Genomic DNA, 11,417 nt, shown 5'->3' on the forward strand with positions numbered 1-11,417 from the left:
TGAACCAGGAACCTTCTGCATGCAGGTCTGGTGGTTTTTCACTGAGATACAGCACTTCACCAGTTTAATCTGAGAGCACCTGGAGAACTACCCAATCACAGGGCATCCGACTTGCTGGGATTCTTTCTCCCTTTATAGAGCTTTATCCAGCCCTCCAATTGTCTAGAATCTGCACGTAAAGGTACCCCCTGCCCGTATGGGACAGTCTTGACAGACTCTAGGGTTGTGCGCCCATCTCACTCAAGAGGCCGGGGGCCAGCGCTGTCTGGAGACACTTCCGGGTCACGTGGCCAGCGTGACATCGCTGCTCTGGCGAGCCAGAGCCGCACACAGAAACGCCGTTTACCTTCCCGCTAGTAAGCGGTCCCTATTTATCTACTTGCACTTGAAGGTGCTTTCGAACTGCTAGGTTGGCAGGCGCTGGGACCGAACAACGGGAGTGCACCCCGCCGCGGGGATTCGAACCGCCGACCTTTCGATCGGCAAGCCCTAGGCGCTGAGGCTTTTACCCACAGCACCACCCCTAGAATCTGCACAGCTTTGCCTAATTCTGATGCCAAGATAAACAGAGCTAAGTGTCACTGGCATATTGGAGGCACCCTGCTCAAAGACTAGGCTCACACTGAGAAAGCAGATGGCACATGGGATACAAGAATAAGAAAAAGGATGCATAAAACAGCAGCCTGGAAAGAGAATAATACAGGTAGTATCGGCAAAGAAAGGACTAGTCAGAAACAAGAAAGTTTAGAATTTAAGTTTTACCTTTACTTCAGCAATATCTTCTCTCACTCTTGCAGCTTCCATTTGAAAGTGAGCTTGGGGATGGTGAGCTTGGGGAAAGCTCGCTCTTCGTGATGATCCTGGTATCTCCTAGAGAAAATAAAGGGCAAATATACAATCTACAGTATCAATCATCATGGATGAAAGCAGTGATGTTTTATGAACAAGCTGTATCATCTTCACCAGGAATACTACACCTGTAGCCCATCACAGGTTTGTTGGACTACAACCCCATTATCCCCAAGCCCTGTCAGTCTGAATGGGGCTGCTAAGACTTGCAGTTCACAAGATCTGGAGGGCACCAGGTTGGGGGAAGGCTATTGTATATTAATCAGAGACCCAATGCTTATATGCCTGCCAACCCAGCAGCTGTTGTTGCAAATTTCTTACTGCCCCAAATCAAGGGGCTTGAATGGATTCTCAAAAGAAGGGAGCTCTTTCCTTGGCAAAGGTCCAGGGATGTCAATTTTCAGAAGGAGCCATAACACAAGTAGTAATTGTTATGCTTCATTACAACCAGTAGCAGCCTGTGTGGTTGAGTCATCCTCCCAGTGCTGGCTCCCCGTGCCCTGCGGAGGCTTCGCGCAAAGCTAGACCAGCTAGAGGGACCACTGCGCAGCGCTCCCTCTAGCTATTCTGGCTTTTGGATAGCCCCCACGAAGGCTCCCCGCTGCCCTGGGAGGCTTCGCACGGCTCTTGTGGGAAGTGGGGGGGGGCTCTGTCCCTTCCCCCACCTCCCAGACTAGGTGCATCTTATCGTCTGGTGTGTCCTATAGAGCAAAAACGGCATTTTTTTTTAATTTTAACTATAAGTAAGTTATTGCTAACAAAAACAATTCAAGGAATATTCATGAGATTTTCCGTTATTTGTTTGTTTGATTGTATGTTTGTTTACTTGTATGTACATCTGTTTTCTCATAAATGTATTTATTTTAAATTAATAAAGATATATTTTTTAAAAAGAGAGATTTTCAAAACAAAAGAGAAAAGGAAGCAGATTCTATTTCAAATTAGGGTATTTAACTGTAGAAATAACATAAAATATATAACATTATGTATATAAAACCAAGTTTGTTTTCAGCTCTCATTTCATCATTTGCTTTCAACACATATAAAATAGTTGAAATACAAGGTATATTGTAAAGTGGCAAAAGCAAGTTCTGTTATACTAGTTTATTTCACCCTGACAGTGAAATTTAACTGTGGCCACTTTCAGTCCTTGCAGTGGGGCGGGGGTGTTTGTGCAAATGTTAAAGAACCTCCCTAAACTGACTAGCAGTAAAAAGCAGTGCAACATAACCCATATTGTCTTCTAACTGTACCTACCACCACTTTTTGCATGTGCAAGTTTATTTTGTAATCCATTCCAAATCTGGAGCACAACCTCAGCTAGCGCAATGCTCCTTCTCCATATAAAGCCATTGTCCCAGTACCAAAGCAATGGCATTTATTCTCATTCTCTGTAAGCTTAATAGTCAGTTCTATGTTCTGCTGCCATGAGGCAGAACAGTGTAGAATACAGCGGTGCCTCGCAAGACGAAATTAATTCGTTCCGCGAGTTTTTTCGTCTTGCGATTTTTTCGTCTTGCGAGGCACGGTTTCAGAAAAGTTTTGGAAAAACTTCAAAAATCACCAAAGTCTTCAAAAACCTCAAAAAAGGCTACCACACCGCGTGCTATGAGTTGCTCCTCGAAGTCAAGTCGCAACTGTATTAACGGTTTTAAGAAAAAGGAAACAAACTTGCAAGACGTTTCCGTCTTGCGAAGCAAGCCCATAGGGAAAATCGTCTTGCGAAGCAACTCAAAAAACCAAAAACCCTTTCGTCTTGCGAGTTTTCCGTCTTGCGAGGCATTCGTCTTGCAAGGTACCACTGTATCAGGTTAAGAAACAAATATTTTTCTATAACAGAAGCTTAAGCTATACCACTTTCACTTGTTCAGCATCTTCTGCTGTCAGTTCTTCAGGTGCCAACTCTGTTGCCAGATGGTCTTTTTTCGCAGGTGGTGGCTTGAGAAAGAAAGAAGAATATTAAGATTAAAAAGCATGATCTTTGATGTCACATTTTAGCCATAATGAAAGCATTTGATGTGGGCCAACAGGTTATAGAACATCCCTGAATGGCATCCTATGGAATTCCACCATTAGATCTGTATCAATGGGGATTGTCCTTTTGCCAGGCTCTACCCTGATAGAGATCAGGTTAGATCTCAGGTTGCTGATCCAGGATACAAACCCAATGCCCATGCCAAAATCCATCTTACATCTGTAATCAAGTTGTGGCCAATTTTTTCAATTCAAGGTGGTGTCTTGTCTTACTTATTGTATCACACTGTCATTTCCCTGCCTCTGTGGCCACTGGCCTGCTGTGCTGAGGCCTGCAAAGATTAAGATTAAAAAGCATGATTCTTAGCATCATCTTTTAGCCATGAGGAAGGCATTTGTTTACATAGTATGTACTACTATGTGATACAATTTAGATTCTTTTCACATTTAGGCCTGGATCTAAAGGTCTGCTCACCTACCCGGAAGCTATGTTACAAATTCCCACAAGCTGCAGGCTTTGTCATTTCACATAGTGCTCCAGGTCCCCAAATCCTCCATAGCAGTTTCTTATGGAGTCAATGTGCTCCGTACTGGGGTGGATCAGTGGCCCTATGCTACTATGTACAAGTGACAGGGCAAGTGGGGATTCAGTTCAACCAATATTCCTTCGTTTCAATCTGCAGCTACTTTGATTACAGCGTATATGATAAAGGACTAAAACATTTATTAGAGCAGTCCTCTGAAACAATACTAAAAAATTAACATCATTCTCTGATATTGCTTTGAACCTTATCAATTTTACCTGTTCCATTTCCAAAGGTGAAACTTCTACAGCTGGAGTCCCTTGTTCTCTCGCCTGAAGTTCTTCATTCATAGCTAATATCTTCATTGTACGCAAATATATATAAATATATTAGAAAGTACACCAATGTCAAACAACAGTAGAACATTTTGCTGAAGTTGATGCTAATGTAAGTGTGGAATCTCCCGTATAATTTTTTTAAAGCACGTTCTATCAATAACCACTCTACTATGATCCTATACATTTCTGGCACAATTCAAGCTGTACCATACCTATGAACTTGATCTCTGTATACTGTAGGTTAGGCACTACATCAATCTCTGTATCCAATATCAACTTGGAAAGCTGCACATGATACTCAAACATGAAAGTCATGTAGACAAGCACCCTCAGTATGTGTTTCACATGCATGAAACTCTTCCCTAGGGCCCTAGTCAGAAACAGAATAAGTGTTTTATTTTATTTTAACCCATTTTAATTCACTTTGAACCACCAGGATGAAGCCTGTAATACACACACACACACACACACACAGGCATGCATACATACATACTTTGCAGCAGGCTGCAACAATGGTTTTTGTGTACTTCCAGGATACTTCTACTAATATATCTATTAAACTACAGAAAACCTATCAAAGGAGGATGCATTTATATTTGCCCAGTCTAACTATTAGTTTTATAAGGTACTACTTTTTATCTGTGTTACAGCACAGTGTAGGTTTTAGAGAAAAATATACAAATTTTAAAAATAAAACCAAACATATTTCACGCATTCTAAGTCCACCTACTGCTTTGTTTACGTTGTAGTCCTGACCAAGAATACTCTCCACAAGTTCTTTGATCCTCAGGTCCGAGGGAGTTGGTATAGTAGACTTCAGGGATGCAATAATTTCATCAATAGACCTTACAGCTATTCCAGAAGGCATCTTTTGCGGGGAACGCTGTAGTTGTGACCTACTTCGCACGAGGTGCCTCGCTTTTGAAATGCTTGATGTACTCCCACCTGAAATTTCTACCAAAGCCTCTGCAGCAGACTTCATACTAGATGAGCCACTGCTTCTTTTACTAACTGATATTTCAACGTCAAATATTGAACCTAATAAGCATGGTTTTGAAATTTCTTTCAACATATCAGATTTTCCACTTGAACCAGAAACCACAGAATGTGTGTCATCAGCTTCTACATTTAAAGCGCTGGTTCCTCCAACTGTAGAAACAACTACTTCTTCCGATGTTATTTTTTGCTTTAGTTGTTCCATACCCAAATTGTTTTTCTGTAGAGCAACAGATTTAGCTGGTGATTTCGCATGACTCCTTTGATATTTGGGTTTCGGTGGGGGCTCTGGTTTCTTTAGCATTGTGAGTTGTTTGCTTGTACCTACGAAAGAAGCTATTGCTACTGCAACTTGTTCATGTTCACCTTCCATGTTATCACTTTTGATTTCTGAGGTTGTTTTCTTAAAACTAGGGGACTGTTTCTTGTCAACATTGCCCTCTTTCTTAGATGTCTTTTGTGAAGTTGTGACATCTTGTGTTTGATCTTCCAGGCTGGTAACAGTGATCCTAACTGCTTTCAGACATTTAGAAGAATCCACTTCAAGAGAAGAATCTGTACTTTCAAGATGTGGGGATGGGCTCCTTGAGCTCCTATAAGACAAGGTTGTTTCAGGTGGTTCAACCTCCAAATTGGATTTTTCCAGTTCTCCGTGAACATCAGCAATTGCTTGTTTAAACCTGACAAATTTCTGTCGAGATTCTTTGCAGATATTTTCACGTTCCTTAAGGATACGCAATTCTTCCAAATAGCTTAAGCCAAAATGCTCATGTTTTCTAGCCATTTCTTTGCACCTTTCAAGAAATAAGCATAGAATTTTACTTATATGTGATTAATATCCAGACTATAAAAGATTAAGAGACCTCTTAATATTCTTGACTTTGTAAATTAGCATATCTGGGAGCTTCATGTGGACAAGCTGAAAAGTGATTCCAGATGTGCTAATTTATATGAAGCTCTAAATATTTTTTGAAGAACTGCTAGGAAGTCTGAAAAAGGAGAAGAAAAACAGAAAAGCCACAAACATTTAATTTACCATGGTTAGTCAGAGAGAGGAACAGGAGGGCTTCAATTGTCCCATTTAATTTTTCTCCTTCCCCAGCACCACAGGTAACACACAAACAACAAGCAAACTATATCACTGACTGACAGATTTATCAAATGTTCAGCCTCAGCCATAAAGCTCACTGGGTGATCTTGGGCCAGTCATAGTCTCTCTGCCTAACCTAGCACACAGGGTTGCTGTGGGGATTAAATGAGGAGGGAGAAAACCATTTATGCCACTTGAGCTCCATGGAGAAAAGGTGGGATGTAAATGCAATTGATTAATTAATTAATTAATTAAAACCTGCTCCTCTATAAAAATAAATAAATCCAGAATGATATTTCAACATTAATTTGACTAAATAGTTTCCAATAAGGGTACTGCCTATTAGAAAAAGCAAGTTGATAAAATAAATGTTAGTTAATTTGCACAATTGTACATATAAATAAAAGGCAATGATTCTGAAACAGCACAAGTGCTGACTTTTTTACATGTGTGTGAAAGTTATACCAGGTGCCTTCTTAGGAGAGGCCTTACCTCCTGAGCAAAAGAGGAAGAAATGCCTCTTTTAAGACAGAGATTGCTGTCTGCCATTTTAACAAAATACTTGCTATTTTTTTATATATAAAAAAAGAATCTGCTGCAATTGGGGACGCCTTTTTTTACTTTCGCAACAGGTCTAGCTGATTATATACAACCAAGTCATCACACACAGCAGCCATATAGTTCCCTCATCCATCCCGCACCCACCCATTGGCAGGGTCCTGTGCCCTTTAGGCAGGGCCAGATTTAGGTTTGATGAAGCCCTAAGCTACAGAACGTAATGGGGCCCTTTATATGTCCAGCTGTCCTTTGCCAACAACAAATTGTCGCTGTTTTTTGTGTTGAATATATGCTATAGGTACCTAATAGACACCTAACAGATATCTAAATCCATTTGCACATAACAAAATATGTATTTTACCAAAGTAATTGTTGAACTGAAATACAATTAATACAGTGGTTTTTTCCTTTAAAAAATTTTGGGGGCCCAAGAGAGTGGGGCCCTAAGCTATAGCATGTTTAGCTTACACAGTGGTACCTCGGGTTAAGAACTTAATTCTTTCTGGAGGTCCATTCTTAACCTGAAACTGTTCTTAACTTGAAGCACCACTTTAGCTAAGGGGGCCTCCCGCTGCTGCCGCACTGCCGCTGCGCAATTTCTGTTCTGATCCTGAAGCAAAGTTCTTAACCTGAGGTACTATTTCTGGGTTAGCGGAGTCTGTAACCTGAAGCATTACAGTAACCATATGTAAGCGTATGTAACCCGAGGTACTACTATACATAAATCTGGCACAGGCCATATAGTTCCCACATCCATCCCACACCCACCCACTGGCAGGGTCGGTCCTGCGCCTTTCAGGCTGGGGCTTGGAATCCGTGGTCCTCAAGTCGCTGATGGACTCCGACCACCCCTAAACAATGGAGTTGGGACCGAAAAATTCAACAGGGCAAGCCCCTTTCCTCTTAGGGCAGGCATAGGCAAACTCGGCCCTCCAGATATTTTTGGGACTACAACTCCCATCATCCCTGACCCCTGGTCCTATTAGCTAGGGATGCTGGGAGTTGTAGTCCCAAAACATCTGGAGGGCCGAGTTTGCCTATGCCTGACTTAGGGGCTTTCCCACGACGATGGAAACCTGCACCTGTTGGATTTCTGCCACGCGGCTGCTTCGCGCCAAATCCTCGCCCGACGTTAACTTTTCCCCGCGAAACATTTCAGGCAAACCTCGCTCCGCGATTCCTCCCGCGCCAACCCGAAAGCGGTTCCCTCACGGCTCGGTTCCACCTCTCCCTATCTCGTCCTTTCCCAGCCTCTCCCTCCTCAGCGGCCGCCAACGACGACGGCAGCAGCTCTGGCCCGCCGCGGGGAGAGAAGCGCGCGCGGTCGCTTAGCAACGGGCTGGGACGCGGAGTCAACGCAAGAGAGACAGGCCTGGCCGGCCGCGGCTTACAGGGAGTGGGAGAGGAAGCGGTGGGGTTGGGGGTGCGTCGTTGGCGAGAGCGCCCCCTGGGGCAAGGGAGGGTCGCGCTGGAAACGATCCCCTCGGCTGCGTTTGGCTTTCTGTGGAGAGAGGGCGTTCAGGTCTTGCTTGTGGGATGCTAGGCTACGTGGACCATCGGCCTTGCTTATGTTTTATCCTCGGCAGGTCCAGTTAAAAGGCCAGGAGTTGGGGGGTCCTCTTCCCCTCTCAGACAGCTGTAGGCTGCTTGGACCAGTGCCGGATTTACATATAAGCTAAACAAGCTATAGCTATAGCCCACTCTCTTGGAGGGGCCCCAAAAAATTAAAGGGGAAAAAAACCTGGATGTACATTTCGAAAATATAAGATAAAAAACAAATAAAATAAAACCTACATACAGCAACAGTGTTTTGTGTTGTCTAGGCTCCTATGATGTAAGTAATGTAAGTAAGTGATGAAAGTAAGCCTGCTATCCTGCTCCCTAAAATATCACTGGTTTGCTCATTTCTATATATAGGGTGCCTACATTCTGCATGGACGGGTTGCATGGCAACATGTGCAAATGGCTTTAGATACCTATTAGGTCCATAAATTACCATAGCATATATTCAACAGAATTAAAGGTAAAGGGACCCCTGACCATTAGGTCCAGTCGTGACCGACTCTGGGGTTGCAGCGCTCATCTCACTTTATTGGCCAAGGGAGCTTCCGGGTCATGTGGCCAGCATGACTAAGCCACTTCTGGCGAACCAGAGCAGCGCACGGAAACGCTGTTTACCTTCCCTCCGGAGCGGTACCTATTTATCTACTTGCACTTTGAGGTGCTTTCAAACTGCTAGGTTGGCAGGAGCAGGGACCGAGCAATGGGAGCTCACCCCGTCATGGGGATTCGAACCGCCATCCTTCTGATCGGCAAGTCCTAGGCTCTGTGGTTTAACCCACAGCGCCACCCACGTCCCATATTCAACAGAAAAACAGTGGCAATTTGTTGTTGCCAAAAGACAGCTGAACATATAAATGGCCCCATTACCTTGATAGCTTAGGGCCTCATCAAACCCAGTTTGGCTATATGGACCATTGACCTTGCTTATGTTTTATCCTCGGTATGTCCAATTAAAAGGCCAGGAGCTAGGGGAATCCTCTGCCCCTCTGAAGAGACAGCCATGGGCTGCTTAGACCACTGTTCTGGCTCAGTATTTTCATATAAGGTTTTAACATAGAGAGCTGTTTTGTGTCTGAATTATTTATCATACCTCAGCTCTTAGAGATTAATTTTACTCTATTTATATCTGTATGCTCTCTGTTGTTGCATATGTTTGCACTTTGGTCAGTGACCGAAATAATTCATTCATTCAGTATTTTTATTTACTTATTTATATTACATTTGTTAGTTGCTTTATCTTGCCCAAGGCAACCCCAAAGCACCTTGCAAACAAACAAGGGGGGGGGACCAGTCGAGTTAAATATGGTCAAGTCCTCCAGCCTCTACACAATTTGGGGTGTGGGTGGCACTGTGGTCTAAACCACTGAGTCTAGGGCTTGCTGATCAGAAGGTCGGTGGTTCGAATCCCTGTGATGAGGTGAGCTCCCGTTGCTCAGTCCCAGCTCCTGCCAACCTAGCAGTTTGAAAGCACTCCAAAAAGTGCAAGTAGATTAATAGGTACTACTCCAGCGGGAAGGTAAACGGCGTTTCCATGCACTGCTCTGGTTCACCAGAAGTGGCTTAGTCATGCTGGCCACATGACCTGGAAGCTGTACACCGGCTCCCCCGGCCAGTAAAGCGAGATGAGTGCCGCAACCCCAGAGTCATCTGCAACTGGACATAACAGTCAGTGGTCCCTTTACCTAACTTCTGTTTAAAGGGTCTGTGTGGCAGTACAGTGACGCACTAGGACAAGGAGGTTTCTCCCTCACATGGCAGTTTTCTCCCTCACATGGCAGTTTAGTTTGTTTTCATTACTTTTCCCCAACTCTTAAGTTCTGCATTATGTCTGAGTTTTCACGTAAAAGCCACTTCTGGAACCATAGTGTAATAACACAGTGCAAGTTTAGTGTTCATTTCCAGGTTGTTTCCAAGGGAAAAATCCATTTGCAAATAATATGGAAGTGAGAACTAAACTGTGTTCAGGGAAGTTTTTAATATTTAACACTGTACTGTTTTTAACACTTGATTGGGAGCCGCCCAGAGTGGCTGGGGAAACTCAGCCAGATGGGCAGGGTATAAATAATAAATAATAATAATAATTGTTCTATATTAATTCCAGAGGTGGCTTTTACATTGTGTGAAAGCTCAAATATTAACAAGAAATTAACAAGGAAATGTTAAAATAGAATAAACTGCCATGTCAGTGCCGTCTTCAGATCAGAGTTTCTCTTGGCCTTAAACTTCACTGAGTGATTTCTCAGGGGCCCTTTCAGACTCATCTTTTCACCAGCGTGTTCTGCAACATGTCATGGCCCAATAATAGTGCATTTCTGGTGGATAGATACTGGACCATCCAAACATCATTCCACTTTATTAGTTTCCATGATGTTATTGTACTGTATTATGACTTGCTGTTATTAGTTTCCTTTATTTCTCCTCTGATGTTACTGTATTGTGACTTGCTGTTATTTTTATTGATGATAGTTTAGCAATGATTTATTGTGTTGTCATTGTTGAGAGTTATTTACTGATATTATGAGAGTTAGTTTTATTGTGTACAGTTATATTCTAATGGATTGTTGAATGTTATTTTCTTTGTTTTAAGTGGGTTGTTGTGAATATAAAAGCAGGGAGGGGAGAAGAGAATCAGGTGTGTCACCTTGAGCTCTTTGGAGATACAATAATGCAATCCTATACATGTCTATTCAGAAGTAAGGCCCACTGAATTCAATTACACTAATTCCTAGGTAAGCAGGTATAGAATTGCTTGCTGAATCCAGATATCTACCTTGTTTTAAATTAAGAGTAAACGTTCTCATTCTGCCATGCAGTACTGCCCTCTACAGTTCAGTTGTTCACTACCTCAGTTAATGCTGAAAAGCCTCATTGCTGAGCTTCTAACAGTTTTCTTTCGAGCCATACTGGGATGAGTGGAGGAAATACTGATATAAATTATGAAGAAAGTTGGGGAAGAGTCATACACATGGACAGGATTTTAAAAAGAAAGTCAAAGAGCAACTGATAGTACATTTTTTTTAAATTGTGCATCTGATTAAGTGGCCTATGTCCACAAAAGCCTATGACGTAATACATTTGTTTTTAAGATGCCAGAAGACTCTTTGTAGTTTTAAACAGTAAATAGAACCATCAGTATGCCATTTTAGGCAGCCATGACACCTCTCCACAGGTGCCTCAGCAGGAGGGGCAGGACATGGCAATGAATAGAAAGAGCTATTAGCATCAGGAAGGAGGACCTGAATGGAATGTTGGGATTTGCATCCGGAAGGAAGCAAAGGAAAAGCTCACAATAGGCAGAAGGGTAGCCCCTTAGCCTGTGCCACAATAGGTTTTCTGGGGGGTCAGGATTCTGGCACACTGGTGAGGAACAGTTTTAGATAAATTGGCACTGTTTATTTTCCTACACTATAGCACAGTAGATGCAAGGAAACTGAGCCCTCTTCAAAGTTATTCATTTGCACAGCAAGAAAGGCTCGATCCTAATCCCATTGAAATTAATAAAAAAATTCCCTTTTATCCTCTGTG

At 42.8% G+C, this 11,417-nt stretch overlaps 1 protein-coding gene across 3 annotated transcripts in view; it reads right to left on the reverse strand.

Moving 5' to 3' along the window:
- TTC6 (tetratricopeptide repeat domain 6) overlaps positions 1 to 7,722 on the reverse strand; it is a 73,970-nt gene extending 66,248 nt beyond the window's left edge. For 2 of the 3 annotated variants that reach the window (XM_053380020.1, XM_053380012.1), the window contains exons 1-5: positions 7,495 to 7,722; positions 4,416 to 5,475; positions 3,626 to 3,706; positions 2,704 to 2,787; positions 763 to 870 (exon numbers count right to left, since the gene is read on the reverse strand). In XM_053380020.1, the coding sequence (XP_053235995.1) occupies positions 763 to 870; positions 2,704 to 2,787; positions 3,626 to 3,706; positions 4,416 to 5,465 (1,323 nt within the window). In that variant the 5' untranslated portion in view covers positions 5,466 to 5,475; positions 7,495 to 7,722. Of the gene's footprint in view, positions 1 to 762; positions 871 to 2,703; positions 2,788 to 3,041; positions 3,064 to 3,625; positions 3,707 to 4,415; positions 5,476 to 7,494 lie in introns of those variants that run through there. The other variant, XM_053380024.1, reaches the window with a different exon arrangement.
- Positions 7,723 to 11,417: the final 3,695 nt, after the last annotated feature.

Source organism: Podarcis raffonei, chromosome 1, assembly GCF_027172205.1.
Source record: "Podarcis raffonei isolate rPodRaf1 chromosome 1, rPodRaf1.pri, whole genome shotgun sequence".
NCBI lineage: Eukaryota > Metazoa > Chordata > Lepidosauria > Squamata > Lacertidae > Podarcis > Podarcis raffonei.